Genomic DNA, 20154 nt, shown 5'->3' on the forward strand with positions numbered 1-20154 from the left:
CAATGAGTCTGGGCCAGGAATCTTTTTTTTTTTTGCATTTGCAATCCAGACCCTCCAATATCTCAGCAAAGCTGTCTCTCTGGGCCTCAGTTCCTCACCTGTACCATGGCGGGGAAGAGGCTTGCCCCTGCAGTACCACTGAAAGGGGGAACAGTGGCGGCAGCTGGCGGCTGCCGACCACTAAACGCAGGTCAGGCACAGAGCGAGGCCCCCCGCACGTACAAGCTTGCAGGTGGGACAGCACCACATGTAATCCTCTCTGTAATCTTGCACGAAGGCATGATGGCCATTCCTGTTCTTCAGATGAGAAAAGTGGGGCTCATGGGGGTTCGTGCGTTGTGTAAAGTCACAGGGTTGTGTGATTCCAGAAAAACCCTGCTCTGAACATATCAGGCCCCATAGTTCCGAGGAAAAGATTCCATTCGTTCATTCTGTGCAGCCAGTTACTCAGTCAGCAAGCAGTTAAAGACACTGGTGCCATGGCAGCCACTGAGGAAAGCCCCAGCCTTTATTTGAGCGTCTTGTGGGTGCCCAGCTGGCTTTCTGCTGGGGAAGGTAGGAGGCAGAACAGGTTCCCACGTGACGTTGGTCAGATGCCACCTTCTAGGGCTGATGTGAGGGTGACCTCGTCATAACAAGGGCACCTTAAGGGACCAGGTTTGGCAGAGAATGTGCCGCACAAATTGTGACCATTAATATTAAAGTGAACAACCGGAGAACAATGCAGGGATGACTGTGCGTGGCCGGATGTCAGGTTGTGTGTCCAGAGGCGCCTCAGGATCTCAGAGCAGGAAGAGAGGACCATGGCCGGGAGCAGGCAGGAAAAGCTTCCTGGAAAAGGGGGCCTCGGTGTGGTGCAGAAGGGCTGAGCTGCTGGGAAGCCAGCTGGAAGGCAGGTGTCTGGCCTGGGTGAGGTGTTGAAGGCAGGGAGAGATGCATCTTTGTGTGTACATGAGAGACAGGCAGGCAGAGACGGCTGGTTCAGAGGAGGCCAGAGTGTGAGCATGCACGTGAGTGGTGAGTCTGCTGGTGAGTCTGCACTGGCTCAGTGCAGGGCAAGGGGATCCAGTGCTGGGGAAAGGCCTCTGGGACGTGGGGAGCCTCCAAAGGCTTTAGAGAGAAAGCAACTCGGGGGGTAAGGAAGGCAGCATGCCTCATTTGTGGGGGACGCATGGCCTGTGACAGACCCAGGAGAAGCCCAGGTAGACCCCAATGGGCTCTCCTCTCTGTCCTGCCCCATGGGCTGGGATCAAGAGCCTTGGATGTTCACTTCTGGAGAGTTCTTTGACCCCTGGCCTGGGCTCCTTGGCCTCCATTATCACCCCCTCCCAGGCCAGCCCCCAGGGCTAAGGCACAGGAATGGAGGGCGGGAAGAACCACTCCAGGGCCTGTTTGTGGCAGGCGAGGGAAAAGCCCAGAATGGTGTTTACATTTTCCCTCCTTTCCTTCTGGTGGCCTGGTCTGCTGGCGGTTACACCACTGCGGTTTGTTGGCCCCAGGGAGGGCCTCCATTACATAACGCCTCACACAACCGCCCCTAAAACACACACTCACACTGGCACGGGGTCAGGCATGCACACACACTCACCCACACGCTTTCGAAGAGACACACCTGCAGTCTTACACCCTCAGCCGGCAAGACCGTTGTCTTGGGGCACTTTCTGCCGCCTCCACCAACAAACCCGCTGGTGGGGCTTCCCCCCGTCCCTGGTTTCAGGGGGAGAGTTTTCTCAGCTCCAGGCACTCAAGCCTCAGTGGGACTGACCCAGGGCTGCTCCGGGGCTCCTGGGATCGGGGAATCCTCAGTCTTTAGCATCAGCCCCAGAGCGGGGACCAATCACAGGTTGCCCTCTAAGAGCCTGGAGGTGTGGGGAGATGGGGAGACAGAGAGAAACCCAACCCCAGCAGCAGCCTCTGTTATGCAGAACTCCAGAAATCCGGAACAGGCACACTGGGAGCAAAGGGGTGGAAATGGCCTCCGAGGCATAGCGTGATGGGAGGTCAACTCAGCTGTGCTGCCCTTCAGGGTTCATCTGATGGAAATACTCACACAAGGGTCTGAATAGAAGGAGGCTTGTGCTGCCATCATCCATAGAACTGCACTCGCGCGGAATCTTGGTGACCATCGCTAGGGCCCTCGTGCTGTGGAGGACCGTGTCACCACGGGGAGAAGGTGCTGGCCCCCTGAGTGTGCAAAGTGGGCCAATGGATAGGAGGCCCAGCAAGACCTGGTTCTGGGAACTAACACAATGCGCGAACGTGTGAGTCCGTGTTTATGGCTATAGGCTCACAACCAAGTCTCTGGAGCTCCTCACGTAAAGACCTTACAGAGTAGTCAGCTGTGCTGAGGGGGACTGACGAGGAAGGTGAGGAGGAACTTTTCCAAATGCCAGAAGGGCTGGGGCACCCGTGGGGAAGGGGTAGGAGTGGAGTGGCATCACGGCCCCACCCTTCAGGAGCTGGCTGACCTTGAGCGAGGGTCTCCATTTCCCAGAGCTGCGTTCTTCTCCTCTGTCAAGTGGGAGAGAACAGCGCCACTCTCATAGAGACCTCTGTCGGTGCTGCAGTTACTGAGGCCTTTCTAGAAGCCAGGCTGGAACGTACAACGAGGAACATGATGACACTCGGGCTCCAAAGGAACTTCCAGGCTAGAGAGCCCACAGGGCCCTAACCAGCTGGTGTGGGACAGTGTGCTCTGTGCTTGGGCAAAGGTTTTTTTCGGGGACCCGAGGAGCTGGGATGGATGGTGGAGGGGCCAGATCTGAGGCTGAGGCTTGGGGAGGCAGAGGAAGTCCAGGGACCTTGTGGTGTTCTCCAGGCAGCCAGGCAGCAGCATGGGGAGAGGGGAGGCCCATTAGCAATCATCAGCCACTAGCACTCACCGGCAGGTGAGGGGGACCCAGGGCAGGTGAGGGGCAGCCAGTGTCAAGGCAGAGACTCACAGAGCATGTTTGGAAGCCTGGATTTGAACTGGGGGTGAGGGTGCCCTGCAGGGACTTAGGGCAGGAGGGGCACAATTGCCTGTTTTACTTATTTATTTTTTCAAGATTTTATTTATTTATTTGAGAGAGAGAGAGCGAGCAAGCCCAAGCGGGGGGAGTGGGAGAGGGAGAAGCAGACTCTCTGCTGAGCAGAGAGCTTAATATGGGGCTTAATCCCAGGACCCTGGGATCATGATCTGAGCTGAAGGCAGAGGCTTTAACCCACTGAGCCACCCAGACCTCCCCATTTTATTTTTTTTTATTTTTTTTATTTTTTTAGATTTTATTTATTTATTTGACAGAGGAAGAGAGATCACAAGTAGGCAGAGAGGCAGGCAGAGAGAGAGAGGGGAGGAAGCAGGCTCCCCGCTGAGCAGAGAGCCCGATGCAGGGCTCGATCCCAGGACCCTGGGACCATGACCTGAGCTGAAGGCAGAGGCTTTAACCCACTGAGCCACTCAGGTGCCCCTCCCCATTTTATTTTTAAATATTTATTTAGGGAAAGAGAGAGGAGCAGAGGGAGAGGGAGAGAATCTCAAGCGGACTCTGTTGAGCAGGGAGCCCAATGCGGGGCTCAATCCCATGACCCCTGGATCATGACACCAGCCAAAACCAAGAGTCAGATGCTTAACTGACTGAGCCACCCAAGCTATGTGTTTGAGAAGCTGGCTCAGAACAATGAATGGTGGCTAGGAGGAGGAGCAGTGGGTGTGGTGCGGGGGAGGGAGGGGATGCTCCAGCTTCATCGCTGTCCTGGTGAGAGGAGGAGCCTGAATGTCTGGCCCTGGTGAGAAAGCAGAGTCATGAGCTTCAAGCAGCCGATGAGGAAAGGGGTGGAGGGAACTAGAGAAAGACCCCAGGAGGACACTAAGTTCTGGCATCAGTGACTGGATGGGTGTGGTGTCACCACTGTGGAGACAGGGACCACTGGAGGGGTCCATGACCCTGGGGTGTCTGAGAGGAGGCAGGTCCCAGGCTGTAAGGCAGGGCTGTGAGATGCCACCCCGCAGCGAGTGGTCCCTTTGTTTCTCCTCCACTTCCACAGGTAGTCTACTGGACAGAGAGGTGGTTTTGGAATATTCTGGACTCTTGGCTGATGGAGAGACCTCATGAGCATTATGCGTATGTTCCAGGACTGGCTTTGGAAAAGCCTGTGGCTGTCGGGCACTTGAAATGTGACTAGTCGACTGAGGAAGTGAGCTTTAAATTTTCATTAATGTATAGAAATTAAATTTAAGTTGTCACATGTGTCTAGTGCCTACCATTTTGGACAGGGCAGATGTATCTAGAATTTCTGAAGAAAGGCAGTTACCGCTCTTATCTTAAGGCTTGTGTGGTTGGGGGAGTTTGGCAGAGGCAGACTAGGGGGCCTTCCTGAACCCCCCCTCAGATTTGGTGCCTATTGTTTAAGTGTGAAAAAAAACCAAGAGATTCAGTAACAAATTGTTACATTGCATTTATGTAGGTATGTATGTATATAGTATGTATGTATTCAATTGGGTATCAGAAGTCTAGTTGACACACAATGATACATTAGTTTCAGGTGTACAACATAGTGATCTCTGTATGTTATACTCTGCTTACAAGTGTAGCTACCGTATGTCACCACAAGACACAGTTACCATACTGTTGACTATATCCCCTTTTATACCCTGACGTATTCATTCCATAACTGGAAGCTCGCCTCACCACTCCCCTCCCCGACGTCGCATTTTTGGTGTGCCAGGTTCTCTTCTCACTACAGGAGCTGACTCATGTAAGCTTCATGAGAGCCCTGGGAAATAGGCCCGATATTTTGTAAACGATGCCATCAAGCACCGAGAGCCTTGGCAGCCGGCTCCTGGTCTCACAGCGGGCAGCGGCAAAGCTTGGCTTTGAACCAGAAAGCCCGGGTCGGGGACCACTCTGCTCGTTGTCACAGTTTCACTGGGGGTGGGGGGGGAGACCCTGAACCAGGCCCTCTCCTGGACACTTCACACGTGGAATCGTATTTGACCCTCGCCCAGGCTTCGCGCCGCAGGACTGTGCCATCATCCCCATTTCACAGATGAGGTGACTGAGGCTCAGAGGTCTGCTCAGGATTCCACAGGGAGGGAGTGGCAGTGGGATGAGGTTTGAATGGAGGTCTGTGGGAGCCTCTGCTTGTAACCCCGTGTTACCAGACCCCTCGCAGAGTGGTGGTGACAGCTGCCTGGAGCCCTCCCTTGTCCTAGCCCCTGAGGCAGCTCTGGGCTCACAGGGCTATGCTTTGTAAGCTCCTGGCCACAGCCACCCCGTGGATCCTCAGGCCTTCCCTGAGAGCTGGAGGGACAGAACATCCAGAAACCAACTGCTCCCAGACTCTCAGCCCAGAGCGATTTAGGTCTGCTTTGGTGAGAGTTGATATTTACATTTTTACCAACAGCCCTACTGGTGCAGAACATACCTAGGGAGGACAGTGTCCTGGGTGGTCTCTTTTTCCAGGGCTCTTGTGGAAAGCCAGAAATTGGAAGGTCTCCAGAGGGGTCCCCCACCTGTAAGCCTTAGTTTTCTCATCTGTGGAATGAAAGGGATACACTAAGTCATGAGTAGTTTTTTTTTTTTAAGGTTTTATTTATTTATCTGACAGAGATCACAGGTAGCCAGAGAGGCAGGCAGAGAGAGAGGAAGGGAAGCAGGCTCCCTGCTGAGCAGAGAGCCGGATGGATGGATGTGGGGCTTGATCCCAGAACACTGGGATCAGGACTTCAGCCTAAGGCAGAGGCTTTAACCCACTGAGCCACCCAGGCACCCCTAAGTTATGAGTTTTTAAATCTTTTTAGCATTATAATTGTTTTTGTAAGTAATATGTATATATATTTTTCCCAGTCTACTCTCCACACAAGGGAAATCCTTTAAAAATGTCAATGTGGGAGCGCCTGGGTGGCTCAGTGGGATAAAGCCTCTGCCTTCAGCTCAGGTCATGATCTCAGGGTCCTGGGATCAAGCCCCACATCAGGCTCTCTGCTCAGCAGGGAGCCTGCTTCCTCCTTTCTCTCTCTGCCTGCCTCTCTGCCTACTTGTGATCTCTGTCTGTCAAATAAATAAATAAAATCTTAAAAGAAAAATGTCAATGTGGTTGGGGCACCCAATAGGCTCAGTTGGTAAAGCATGTGACTCTTGATTTCAGGGTTGTGAGTTTAAGCCCCACATTTGATGTAGAGATTATAAATAAGTGAACTTAAAAAAAATGTGAATGTGGTTCTCTTACTCCCTAGCTTAAAATCCTTCAGGGTTTCCCCTGCTCTGGGGACAGTGTCTGCTCTCATGAAGCTTAGAGTCGGAAAAGGATGGACAGTATGTTCATAAACAATGGCATTTAAAGTATGTCAAAGGATGACAAATGCTAGGAAAAATATAAAACCAGATGAGAGGGAAGGAATGCCAGATGGGCTGTTGTTTTAGAGAGGGTGGTCTGGGTGGCCCTCTGAAAAGGTGACGGCAGAAAACTGAAGGAAATGTGTTATGTGGAAGAGCATGGGTCGGGGGGAACAGCAAGTGCAAAGGCCCTGAGACAGAGAGCAGGTGCAGCACGATTGAGGACCAGCCAGGAGGCTTGTGTGGTTGGTGCAGGATGAGGGTAAGGGAGAGCCACGGCCAGAAAGTAAAGGGGTCAGGGAAGGGAGCTGGTGGGGAGGGATGGATAATGGAGGACCTTGTAGGCCTCCTTGAGATTGAGATTTTATTCTGAGTAAGGATTTTGAGCTGAAGGGTGACTTGAACTAATTGTGTCTTAAAAGCACAGATGAGGCAGGATATAGTCTTCTTGGAAATACGGGTTCATAGGCAGTATGAGAAAAGACAGGTAGAGAGGAGTCAGAGAAGTAGCCCCAGGTGATTTGAAGGAGCAACAGTTTAGATTCTTTAGAATTCTGTTCCAGCCTTCCCAGTTTCAGGCATATGACGATTCCTCTGAGCTCAGTTTTCTCCTCTGCAAAATGGGGATAGGAACAGTACCTCAGTCTTGGGTAGATATAAAGGACTGTCTTTAACCTATGTAAAGCTTTAGTATGTGACAGAAGCTCCATAAATAGTAACTACTAGAATTTTTAAGGCATTCCTACCAGGAGACCTGCGGGCCTGAGCAGGGGAGGAGGAAAAACAGAAGGTGATGAAGCGCGATGGTAATACGGTAGCCCCTTCTTATTGCAGGGGATATGTTCCAAAACCCTCAGAGGATGTCTGAAGCCACAAATAGTACCAAACCCTGCCTATACTATGTTTTTTCCTATTTATACATACGTATGATAAAGTTTCACTTATGAATTAGGCACACTAAGAGATGAACAATAACCAATAATAAGATAGAACAATTATAACACTAAAGTGTAATAAAAGTTACATGAACATGGTCTTTCAAAATATCCTCCTATACTGTACTCAGCCTTGTGATGGGAGATGATAAAACATCCCTGTGATGAGATGAATGGAAGTGAACGATATAGGCATTGTGAAGTAGCGTTAGGATAATATGAGAAAACATGAGTGTAGAAATCATGGAACCAAAAATATGATGTCCTAATAGAGGAATTGGTGGGAAGCAGAAAGCAGGCAAGATCTTCTGAGGGCTGAGCCCACTGCCCCAGCCCCAGCCTGTGCCACCTTGCTCTGTTCTCTACCCCATGGAACCATATCCTTCTTTCCTTCCCTCTCTGGAACAATGTTCCCTCTAACCACAGGGCCTTTGCACTAACTTCTTTTACTTGGAAACTCTTTCACTGGCCCCTTTTACCTTATTAGGTGTTACTTACCCTTTGCCCTTCTTACATTCGTAAGGGCTTCCTGGACCCTAAGTGAGGTTGGTTTCCCTGATAAAGGCTTTCTCCCTGTCCTTTCCTTTTGCAGCCTGGATTTCAGCTTGTGAGTATACACTTTCTAAAAGCAAAGATATCATTCACATACACTAAAACTCACCAGTTTACATATACACCCACACAAATTTTAATATGTCCATGAGGCTGTGTAACCATCATCATTATCATCATTCTGGAATATCTCCATCAACCCCAAAAGAAACACATCTACCAGCAGTCATTCCCCATTCGTTCCCTGGCTCCTGGCCACTGCCAGCCTACTTTCTGTCTCTACGGTTTTGCCTATTTTGAACCTTTCATGTAAGTGGACTCATACAATGTACGGCTTTTTGAGTCTGACTCCTTTCACTAAACATTATGTTGTTGTTGTTTTAAAGATTTTATTTATTTGAGAGAGAGAGGAGAATGAGCAGTGGGAAGAGGCATAGGGAGGGGGAGAAGCAGGCTCCCCGCTAAGCAGGGAGCCTGACGTGGGACTCTATCCCAGGACCCTGGGATCATGATCTGAGCTGAAGGCAGACGCTTAATGGACTGAGCCACCCAGGCGCCCTGAACATATTGTTTGTAAGGTGCATCCATGTGTCAGTACTTCATTCTTTTCTGTGACTAAATACTATTCTAAGGCTTGGCCATATTTTGTTGACTTACTTATCTGTTGATGGACATTTGGGTTGTTTCCATTTCTGGCTATTGTGAACAGTGTACAAGTTTTTTTATGTGGACCTCATGAAGGCTGCATGAGGTTGAGAGGGGGAAACTAACATTAATAAAACAGTTCTGGGGGCGCCTGGGTGGCTCAGTTGATTAGGTGTCAACCTTTGGCTCAGGTCATGATCTCAGGGTCCTGGGATCGAGCCCCAAGTCAGGCTCCTTGCTCAGGGAGTCTGCTTCTCCCTCTGCTTTTGGCCCTCTCCTCCACTCCTGCTTGAGCTTGCCTTCTCGCTCTCTCTCTCTCTAGTAAATAAATATAAATCTTAAAAAAAAAATCTTAAAAAAAAAACAGTTCAGAAAACCAATGTATCACTTTGGAAAATAGTATGACAGTTCCTCAAAAAGTTAAACATGGGGCGCCTGGGTGGCTCAGTGGGTTAAAGCCTCTGCCTTCAGCTCAGGTCATGATCCCGGGGTCCTGGGATCGAGCCCTGCATCGGGCTCTCTGCTCAGCAGGGAGCCTGCTTCCCTTCCTCTATCTCTGCCTGCCTCTCTGCCTACTTGTGATCTCTGTCTGTCAAATAAATAAATAAAATCTAAAAAAAAAAAAAAGTTAAACATAGAGTAACTATATGATCTGGCAATTCTACTTCTAGGTATATAATGCAAAGAACTGCAAACATGTTCACACACACACACACACACACACACACACACACACACACACACACACACAAACTTGGACACAGGTGACAGTAGCAGCATTATTTAACAAGAGCCAAGAAGCCGGAACCACTCAAATGTCTATCAACTAATGAGGGGAGAACCCAAGAGTGGCGGATCCACATAAAATGTTATCCTGTTCTACGAAGGAATGAAAGCTGGTTCGTGCTGCTTCAGAAACGAACCTAAAAGGTGGGGACACTCCACAAAGGCAGGAGACGACATTGGTGAGCCCAGCTCCGTTACTCCAGGGTAGGCATTTACTAGACAATCCACCTGTGGGACGGTTGAAGGGTCTCAGCCAGCAGCCCCAGTGCCCCAGCCCTCTGACGTCTGGACTGGATCTCAGGGCAGCGAGAGGACAGACTTGCCGGCAAGTCTGAATCCCACCCGGTCTGGTCCTTGGTGACATGAGCGTCCTGCTCACTGTTGTCCCGGGTTTCAGCTTCATAACATGCTGCCTTGGGAGTCTGGGGACCCTGTAGGTACCCAGTAAAGTCCTGGCACTCTGGCCTGACTGGACTGGAAACTTCACCAGCAGTCGGGCCAGGAAGAGGCCACCAGGTAGCGCAGGACCACCTGCCACATCCATCAGCTCAGTGTCCCCGCCGCCCCAGGTGCTGTGCCCCTCCTGTGCTCCGTGTTGCAGGCAGACAAACAGCTTCCCAATGACCCCATGCCTTCTTCTCAGGGGGTGCAGGGCTCAGAGACAGCCTTGCAAGCAGCCTCTCACCTGTCCCCGTGAGGGTGCTGGGATTTGGTAATATAAGGCCCTGGACCTGAATTTCCAAGCACCCCTCTCCCCGATAAAACTGACCCAGGGGAGGGGTCCCAGGTCATCCCACTGCTTAGCCCGGCCTCTTGAAGAAGGGTCATTGGGAATTCTGTCTCATCAAATATTGCTGGGCTATGGAGTTTTATTTAAAAATAATTTTAATTAGCTGGAAACTAGGAGTTTAATAAATGGAAAACAGAGAACTTTCCAAGGCCACGGCTGGGAAACACTTGCTTTTTTAAAAAAATTCCGCCTGGCTTCGTGGGCCAGCTAAGCACCCTGACACGAGGGCCCGATTGCCAGAGGAATCCACAAGGAAAACAAAGCTTATTTTTAGAGAAATATTTTAAACTCGGTTTCAGCGAGCTCAGGAGTTTTCTTGTCTGTCTAAAATCCTTAATATCTTTCCTTCTATTTCAGAGCTGCCGCTCACCACAGAGGGCTCCAGAACTCCTATCTGATGAGAGCTATTTCTGTGCGGAGGAAAATAAAGGGGTCCCCTCCCCCTCCAACTAGAGAATGAATGGTTTCTAAATATGTCCCCGCAGTGAGGCTCAGGCGGCCTGTCCTTGGCAGGTGTGCCGTGCAGTAAGGTGGGTTTGGGGTCCCTGCCGACTTGGAGGCCTGTCTGCCACCCTCCCAGCTCAGCCCTGTTCCGCCCAGCGTCCCGCAGGAAACAGATGACAGCCTGGCCACCATTTCCGGGTTTTGAAAGCAGTTTTTAACTTGAAAGAGGCCTGCTAAAAAGGGTTGCTTTTCCTCTGTAGGTGTTGTTAACACCCTCACCCCCACACATGCTTGTCCAGACCCAAACATACAGCAACACCCACGGAACCTTCCTCACACCCCATAGAGACACATACCTACCCACACAGCAACAGCTCGAAGACACACTCACCCACAGCAACAGACACACCCACACACACAAACACACACACACACAGCAGCAGACACACCAAACCCAGACCTCTACCCATACAACAGACCCTTGAACGTACCTACACACACATGTACGCGCACAAATACACATACCTACACACAGAGCAACGGACACCTCCCTACCCCCAAATAACCCTCCACACCACCACACACACACTCACACATACCCCCCCACCCCCCTCATACCCACAGCAACAGACACACCAAACCCAGACCTCTACCATACAGACCCTTGAATGTACCTACACACATGCACACACACACACACACACCCACACATACCTACACATACACACAGCAACAGACACACCCACATCGACACATACTCCCCACATATCCACACACAAAAACACACCCACACATACCTACACACACACACACACATAGCAACAGACACACCAAACCCAGACCTCTACCCATACACAGACCCTTGAACATACCTACACACATGCACATACACAGCAAGACACACCCAGCAACAGACACACCCGTATCCCCCCCACACCTACAAACACATCTACCTACACACACACACACACACACACACAGCAACAAACACACCTAAACCCATACCCACACTCACAGACTCTATGGACATACATACGCCACGCACATAGCAGCCACGCTAGCCAGTACTCCCTGCGGCAACAGCACACGAACACTGACCCCCGAACACCCACATATAGAATGATCTTGAACATGTGCACACCTAGCTAGCCATGCAAGGACACAGATACGCGCACACATACCCTACCTCCATATGGACCCCCAGACCTCTCTCCACACACAGACACACCCTTAGACACAGACACACTCATGTGCTTTCCAGGTTTATTTAGCAACATGGTCAGAAGAGGTTGGAGAACCCAACTAGGTGGAGTGGGGAGTTGGGGGGGGGGAGGGGAGTGGTGGGGAGGTGGGGAACCCTGGAGGGGCTGAGCGCTTCCTGCTGCTGCGGAGCTCCTCACCCAGCTCCTGCCCGCAGGACTCCTCCTGGGCCCCCTCCGGGGCCCCTCCCTTTTTTCCTCCCTTACTCCTGGGCCTTGCCAACCCCAAGGAACTGGAACTGTCCTGGAGGGTCACAGCTCAGCACAACCTGCAGCATGCACGGCAAAAACCATGGGGTAACAACAATGGAGGGTGGCTCCAGTCCTCTGACAGAAGGGGACCCTGGCTGTGGCTCAGCCTCCAGAGGCCCCTTTGGCTGCCCCAAGTCACCAGGCCAAGGACTTGGCTAGTCACCATCAGCAAAACTGGGAGACAGCAAGTGCCTGGGGATGGTTCCCTCCCTGTTCAAATGCTCTCTAGGGTTTCCTCCTCGAACAAGTCCAGCCTGGGGTGGGGTGGGGGGTGGTTCTTGGACCCCAAGCAGATTTTAATACCCAGCATACTCTTGATGGGACAGACCTGGGGCCAAGAGCTGTGCCTGTCTGTCCTTCCTTCTCTGGACCCTCCCAGGGCCTGGACCTTTCATCCAGGCTCCTGAGCCATGGTGGGGGGCTCGCAACCCCTGCTGCCCCCAGTTTCTTCCCACCGGCGGGTGCTGGGCTTTGGCTTTTTCAATCGTTCTGTGTGTGTTGCTGTTGTTTTTCCCTTTGTATACTCAGTAGTAGATTTGGACAGAGTGAGGAGCGGCAAGTATGTCCATGTATGCATTCCTTCTCCAAAATAATCTAGAAGATGGCACATACTAATTGGGCTGCTTAAAAAAATATCTTTGTTTTCAAGCAGCCAGTGGCAAAGCCACTACTGAGGCATTCTTTTTTTTTTAAAGAATTTATTTATTTGACAGAGAGACTGAGACAGAGAGATCATGAGCAGGGGGTAAGGGTAGAGGGAGAAGGAGATTCCCTGCTGAGCAAGGAGCCCAACAGAGGGCTTGATCCCAGGATCCCGGGATCATGACCTGAGCTGAACGGCAGATGATTAACCCACTGAGCCACCCAGGCGCCCCCACTATTAAGACATTCTCAGGACCCCTGGGTGGTTCAGTGGGTTAAGCATCTGCCTTCAGCTTAGGTCATGATCTCAGGGTCCTGGGATGGAGCCCTGTGTTGGGCTCCCTGCTCAGCAGGGAGTCTGCTTCCCCCTTTGCCCCCCCCCCCCACTCTGGCTTGTGCTCTCTCTCTCATTACTCTAATACATGAACGAAATCTTAAAAAAAAAAAATAATAGAAAAGACACGCTCAACTTCCTCCCATCCTGAGATCATTTTCACAACTGGCTGCGAAAGAATTTTATCTTGAGTGTGACACAGACTTGGACCCAGTAAGCTTCAGTTCTGCTCCACAGCCCGTGACAGGAATCCCGGCTTGTCCTTACTTGCTTGCAATTTTTACTTCTAGTCCCCTTCCCTTACAAGAAGACTTTCCTAAGGGTGACCGAGCAATAGCAGAAGAGTTTTGTGTGCTGCTCATTCCAGCCGCTGCAGAGAGACAATGACCTATATATACCCTCCATTGATCTGCAGCAAGAGGAAATTTCTGAATGATTCCCCCGCAGCTTGCCATGCTTCACTGGGTCTCAAACACAAAACATCAGATCCTAGCACTTGGGCTTTCAAACAAACCAATTTTTAAAAAATGAATGTGGCTTACCCCAACAAGTCTGACATTCCAGCTGATCAAAAGTACTTGTTTAGAAAAATAAGTTTTGGAATGAGGTGGAAACAAGGCCTTTGAAATGCAGCTTGGCCTAAATAGCACCGCATTTCAGACTTTTCCTCCCCACTGCACATTCTTTATGGTGGAGAGGCCCTGGAAGCCCTTCTGGGCTCCAGGCTTCCCCTCCCCCATGGCCCAGGCCTTTAGCCAGGGGCCCGGCATCTGGGAGAACTTTGAAACTGTTCCCCATCGCCTTTGGCAGCCAAGCACCAAAACGCTCCAGTTAACACCAGCGCAATCATCGCTAACGTGAAACAGCTGCCGGAGGCCTGAGGCCCCGCGGGCTCCAGACCCCACCCCAACCCCCCACCCGAGCGACTCAGCTGGGAGACGCAGGAGACCCGGCAGTGAGGCGCAAGCAGTGGTTGATAGGGCCCAGCTGTTGTAGATAAGAAAACAAACTATTGCTAAATCTTTTACCTACTTTGGAAAAGTGTCTGAACTGGGGGTGGTGGGGGGAGGATGGGAGAAGGGAAAAACATGAATTGATTTATGAACCTGATTTTGAAGTCTTGAAAGTGATGGTAGGAAAAAAAAGCAAAAACAAAAACCCCAAACCATACCAAGGTTTTGTTCATTTGTGTGCGAATCGGCAGACAAATTGGTGCTGTTTTTTTCTTCCTTCTTCTGGAGGCCTGGGTTGCATTTGCTTTCTGGCCACCTAACAGTCGCCCGAAGCAGACACTAATCCTCCTGTATAAATACCGAGTGTGCTCACTCCCAGAGGAAGCTGTCCGCATAAACAAACATTACCCAGATAGCCCAGATGTAAGCTTGACCTGTTTCATCTTCCTCCCTCTTCCTTCCTCTCCAGACAAGGACACACAACCAGGCTTCCCAAAGTCCAGGCCAAACTCTTCCTTCTCTAGCCCGAAAAAGGCTGGGCCTCTTTTGCAGTGGAGCATTCTGGAGGCCTGCAGGCCTGGGGCTGGCGATACCCTCCTGCCTTCCCCACCCCTAGCCGGACCGTTCCCCGGCGTCCCAGCAGAAAAAAAAAAAATCGGAACTTCAGCTGCCACTGCAAACACGTGACCCACTTGATGACTCACAGGCGGGCCACACCCCTCCAGGGCTTCAGCCAGGGCCTGCCACCAGCCAGTCAGCCAACACGGGGATGCATCTTATTACCAAGGGGAACAGCTAACTTAATGCCCTTGACAGTCCCAATAATTACTTTCTTTCGGCTAAAGAACTTGCTCTAAAATACATAGGGGCAGGCCCTTCTGAACCCTGACTGTGCCAGCTCCCCAGATCTTAGCCCCCCCACCCCCCCACCCCTCCCGAGGGCTCGGCGTTGCCTGACAAGGTGACAGTGAGTGAAAACGCTCAATGTTTAAAAAAAAAAGAAAAAAGAAAAAAGAAATTGATCTTACACATTTGTTTTTTCCCAAAAATTTTATTGGGGGAAAACTACAAAACATTTACAGTACAATGTTTACAGTCACAATTTGTAGTGAACTGATTCCCCAAAATATATTACAACTCAAGTTGACTTATCTTGTTACATTCAAAAACCTACTTCTGTCAAAGTAGTCGCGAGTACATACATACATAGTGCTCCAACTGTACCTACGTACAAACTAAAGCTACTGCTCATTCATCCGCTGTCCAGGAAAGCATTCCTGCCTTTCTACACACGCAAAAAAAAAAAAAAAAAAGTATAAGTTTTGGAATTTTCTGTAATGAAAACAAGGCATATTCATGTACTACATACCATTCTTAGCACTAAGAGGTGGCCTTTTCATTTTAGATCTATGTAAGAAAGTGGTAAATATTTTCTCCTTTTGTGCAGTTGAACCCATCCTACATTCAAATTCTCTCAAGCACTGATAGAAAAATACTTATTTGGTTGAGGAAGATATAAGGCAAGTTCTGGCCCTTTCCAAAGGCACTATGAGACTAACCCCCCCACCCCATTATTGCTACATGTCTTTAAACGCAGAGTATGTCACAGTAGAATTGGTGGGATAAACGAAAACAAAATTTTTCTTCTTGCTAATTTAAAAAGCTGGAATGACAAAAAGCATGCCACATTTAAGCCTGCTAGCAAAGTATGTGGTCAATACTTTGTGGATGGGCTACAACCATTATACATTCTAAGAAAACTCGTAAGATATTCCTCAAACTACTTCCACAGCATCAGGATAGATTTCTGTAAAGAAATCATGCAATCTTTCAAAATTTACGTAAACAAGGAAAGAAATTAATGAAATAAATATTACATACAATCTCTTAAATTAAGATTTTTTTACTCATTTACAATAAAATAACCAAGTGAAGTTACAAAAGGCATATATTACTGTGAAAAGAACATACACTCCACATTTTGCCGATTAATAATGGCAATCATAATTTAACATAATAAAAGAATATATATCTATTGCTTTTCATCATACTTGATAAATACAGTATGAACAAAAATTTCAATGTATACTTTTCACAAGATAATAAATAAGTTAAATAGTTTTTTCATATTGAGTTGTGGTGCAGTGGTGCGAATCAACTCAAAACAGCTAAAAATTCAGCAGTTATTCCCCCAAACGATTAGGAACTAAGCTCTGCCCAAGGCTTCCAGAAAGAGCAGACAAAATGGTTCTACAATTAAACATCCACTAAGTGGTGGCAACAAGGAAACTTTGGAATGCACGTTTGTTTTTTTTCCAGACATAAAGAACTTTGTGTCAAACAAAAACCTATGGAGCAAAGGACTACAATCAAGGCATATTCCTGGTAGAATACTGGATTCCAGAAGCTTAGAGGTTTAGCAAGGTGGTGGCTGGCTGTTTGTTTACACTGGTCTGAAGACAAACTGACAATTAAGAACTTCTCTCACATAAGAGTTCCCACATCTGGACTGTTAACTAATGCTTTTCAAGTGAAGATACGGGAATGGTGGTTGGTAGCTGCTGGTGCTGGGTTGATTTTTTCCACCCCCCCCAAAGTCCCAAACTCCTAGGAGACCTAAAAAAGTTTTAAGTGTTTGGTTTTTTGTTCTGTTCGCATCACAACTGCCCTGTTGTGAGTATTTTGTTCATCAATACAAAAGTTCGTTGGCTTTTTTTTTTTTGCTCAACAAGAATGAAACTTCATAATAATAATAAAAATAATAAAAACAAAAAACAAAAAGAGGAAACCGAAAGGGGAGGGGTGGGGCCCCTCCCGGCACACAAGTTCGAGTCCAAGTGCTCGGTGCGGCCCGCAGTCTCTGCTCATGGCCTGTCACCCCCCAACTCCCGCGCCCCTCCCTGCCCGTAACAGGGCTCCAGTGGCAGGGGCGCCCTCCAACAACCCCCAGAACAGCCTTCCCCCTTTCTCCTCCTCCTCGCTGGCGCCCTCTTGCCTCAATCGTCAGAGATGGACAGGCGGCTGAAGATGGGCAGGCGGCGGCCAGGGTCGAGGCTGGGGGACTCGGAGCCGCTGAGACTGCCCGAGCTTAGTGAGCCGCTCAAGTAGCTGTCACGGTCCGACAGCGAGTCCGGGGTGCTAGGGGGCGCGTCGAAGACGGGCGAATCCGACAGGCGGCGCGGCAGCTGGAAGTTGAAGGGCGGCGAGGGCGGCGCGGTGGCACTGGCAGGGAGGGGCGCGCTGGGCGGCGCTGGGGGCTGCGCGGGGGGCACCAGGCCCTGCTGCTGCTGCTGCTGGCTGCGATAGTAGGCGGCGGCCACGGCGGCGAAGTTGTGGGTCTGGATGGCAAGCGGCGTGATGAGGCTGCTCAGCTCCGGGCCAAACGCAAAGGCGTTGTTGGCGCACGAGGCCGACGAGCAGGCCGCGCACTGGGCGCCCGGCGCCAGCAGGTCCTCGGCGCCCCCTGTGCCGTACAGCAGCGCCGCCGCGGCCGCAGCCGCCGCCGAGGCACAGCACGTCGGAGCGCCCGAGGGCGTGGAGGCTGCGGAGGCGGACGAGCAAGACGAAGCGGAAGAGGAGCAGGACGAGGCCGAGGAGCAAGAGGGTGGCGGCGGCGGCGTGCGCGACGTGGGGCTGTCGAGCAGCAGCGGCGACTCGAGGCCCCCCGGGGGCTGGTGGTGGCCCGACGGGAAGCCAGAGAAGCTGAGGCTGTGATGCAGCTTGGGCCGCGGCTCCCGGGGGAAGCCCAGGTGCAGCGCGTCCCGCGCGCTGAAGGCGCGCAGGTCCCCAGAGGCGCCCCCCGACGGCGCGGGCCGCCGCTCGTCTGCGTTGTGGATGAAGTGGCAGCGCGGCCCGTAGGGGCAGAAGCCGATGGTGTGGAAGGTGCGGCACAGCTCGGTCTTGTACTTGGGGTGCCGGGTCAGGCTGCGTAGCTCGTGGAAGCCGTGCGCGAACTGGCACTTCTCGCCGTACTTGCACGTGCCGCTCTCCTCGAAGGGCCGGCACAGCTCAGTCTTGTAGCGCGTCGAGTTGATCTGGGAGCCGCCGCCCCCCTTCTGCTGCTGCTGCTGCTGCAGGTGCAAGAGGTGTTGGCTGCGCTCGCCGTTCTCGCTGAACGAGCGGTCCCGAAATTTGTTCTCCTTGTTCAGCAGGGCCGTGCCTCCGCCCCCTGAGGGCTCCTTGAGGGTGCCGTAGGAGGCCGGGCCGCCCGCCGCCCCGCTGCCACAGCTGCTGCCGTTAGCCGCGCCCGGGAACTTGGGCGAGCAGCTGCCCGGGCTAGGCGCGGGGTGGGCGAGCGCGTGCAGGTTGCTGGCCGAGTGCCGTCGGAGAAAGCCCGGCGTGAAGCCCGAGCTAGGGGCGGCGGCCACGGGGGTCCCCACAGCCTTCTTGTCCAGCATGTTCAGATTGAGATTGGCCAGGGATTTCTCCGTCTGCCAAAAGGAGGGGGGCGAGGACGGGATGAAATATGGAAAGGAAGAGTTGGGGCGAGCTGCAGAACTTCAGCCTTCTGAATTCTTCTTCCTTTCTGCAGATTTCGATCCGGCCCCCACCCTCCACCCGTACACGCGCGAAAAGAATTAAGTTCGCGTTGGGAGGAGCCGACTCCCACCCCAGGCCGCGCTGGGTTTCGACATGTGATCCTCAGCCCGTGGGCCGCCGGCTTGAGCGGCGCAAAGCCGGTCCGGGAAGCCCCGGGCAGCGTGGCCGCGGTCGGCGCCGGAGAAACTAAACAGCTACAGCGACTCCCTCCTGCCCGCCCTCCCTCCCTGCTCCTTCTCCCCGCCCACAAGGCACGAGCACACACCACAGCGAACTCCAGGACTTTTCCCGACCCCAAAGTCAAGGTGGGGAGGGGTGCCCCAAAGGCGGAAGGCAGAGGCAAAGTCTGAAAACTCGAGGGGCTTCCTGCCTGCCCGCCTTCCTCCCTCCTTGCTCCCTCGCGTACCTTGCACAAGAAGTCGATATCGTAGAAGGCGGACAGAAGTGTGGTCGACATGTTTCTGGATCCTGTAATGGTCGGAGTTGCAGGCAGGGAGGTCCGGAGGAGCCCTCAGGGAGGCAAGGCTGGGCTCGAGCCACGACGAATAACGGGTGACCGGTGGGGGAGGGACCGAAAGTTTGCCGGGGGACGAGACAAGGGGGAAAGGGAAGCAAGCAGCGCGGCCTGGTTTGAGGGTGCCCGGGAGTGCGGAGTGGGGGGAAAGACGACAGAGAAGCAAAGAGCGCTCCTCCGCGCCCCGGGGGTGCCCGCCCCCCCCCCCCTGCGCGGAGCCGGCGACAGCTCGCAGACTGCTGGAACTCGGCGGCCCGCGAGCGCGCGCCCTATATAGGGCCCGGGAGCGCGGCAGCGGCCCGGCGGGCGTGTCGGGGGAGGGGACAGAACGCTGACCCCGCCGGGGTCTCCAGGCAACGCCGCCCGCCGGCTCGCGGACGTCAAGCACCTTCGTGGCCTCCCATTGGCCGCCGCCAATTTTTTTCCTCCGGAGGAGGGGGCGGGAGGCCTCGGGGCGGGGCAGGCTGCCGGAGCGCCTGCGGCGGCGTGGAGAGCTGGTCCTTGATGGGTGCTGCTGGGTGGCGGCGGGAAGATAAGGCTCCCCTTCTCTGGGGCTGCACTGTTGGAAATCCCCTGCACGTTGAACGTGGCCAGGATTCTGCAGCCCTGGACGTGTCTCTCCCCGCCCGATCCTGCTAGGCGAAATTGCGGAGCTTTAATCTCTCACTCTCGGTTCTAGACTGGGCGCGGGAATTGCAAAATGCGAGAATATTGCAACCATCCGCGCGGCCGGCTGGCTCGCAAAGAGTGCTCTGGCCGGCGGGTGGGTGGTGGGGGCTCAGGGCCTGCGTCCGGTGGGTGGTGGCTCCGTCCCGACTGCACGTGGAGACGCGGTGGGGGTGGGGGCGGGAGTGGCCACGCGGGCGGCTGCCGCGGCAGTCTCGCCCGGAGGAGCCTGGGCGCGTTTCTCCGCCCCCCTCCCCGCCCAGGCTGCAGTAAACAGGGATTCAGCGCTGGGGCCTGCCGAGCTGGGCTGAGTGTCTGAGGACAAGGCGCTGGCTTTGCTAATCACATCACAAGACCTTGAGCCAGGGCCAAAGGCGCGGAATGGCGCGGAGCGTCCCGGGCGGGGGAGCCGGCCGGGAGGACGGGAGGAAAGGCTGGGAGAGCTGCGCAAGCATGGAGGCGACTTCCCGCCACCCCGTTGGTCCGCTCGTCGGCCCGGCCTTCCCCAGCCCTCCTGGGGGATGGG

At 52.6% G+C, this 20154-nt stretch overlaps 1 protein-coding gene across 1 annotated transcript; it reads right to left on the minus strand.

The window, feature by feature from the left end:
* Window positions 1–16497: 16497 nt before the first annotated feature.
* ZFP36L2 (ZFP36 ring finger protein like 2) lies at window positions 16498–19197 on the minus strand. The gene is made up of 2 exons (XM_047747157.1): window positions 18855–19197; window positions 16498–18339 (listed from the first exon to the last, which is right to left on the minus strand). The coding sequence occupies exons 1-2, from the start codon at window positions 18903–18905 to the stop codon at window positions 16906–16908; spliced, it is 1485 nt and encodes a 494-aa protein (XP_047603113.1). The 5' UTR covers window positions 18906–19197; the 3' UTR covers window positions 16498–16905.
* Between the last annotated feature and the right edge of the window lie 957 nt (window positions 19198–20154).

This window comes from Lutra lutra, chromosome 9, assembly GCF_902655055.1.
Source record: "Lutra lutra chromosome 9, mLutLut1.2, whole genome shotgun sequence".
Classification (NCBI taxonomy): domain Eukaryota; kingdom Metazoa; phylum Chordata; class Mammalia; order Carnivora; family Mustelidae; genus Lutra; species Lutra lutra.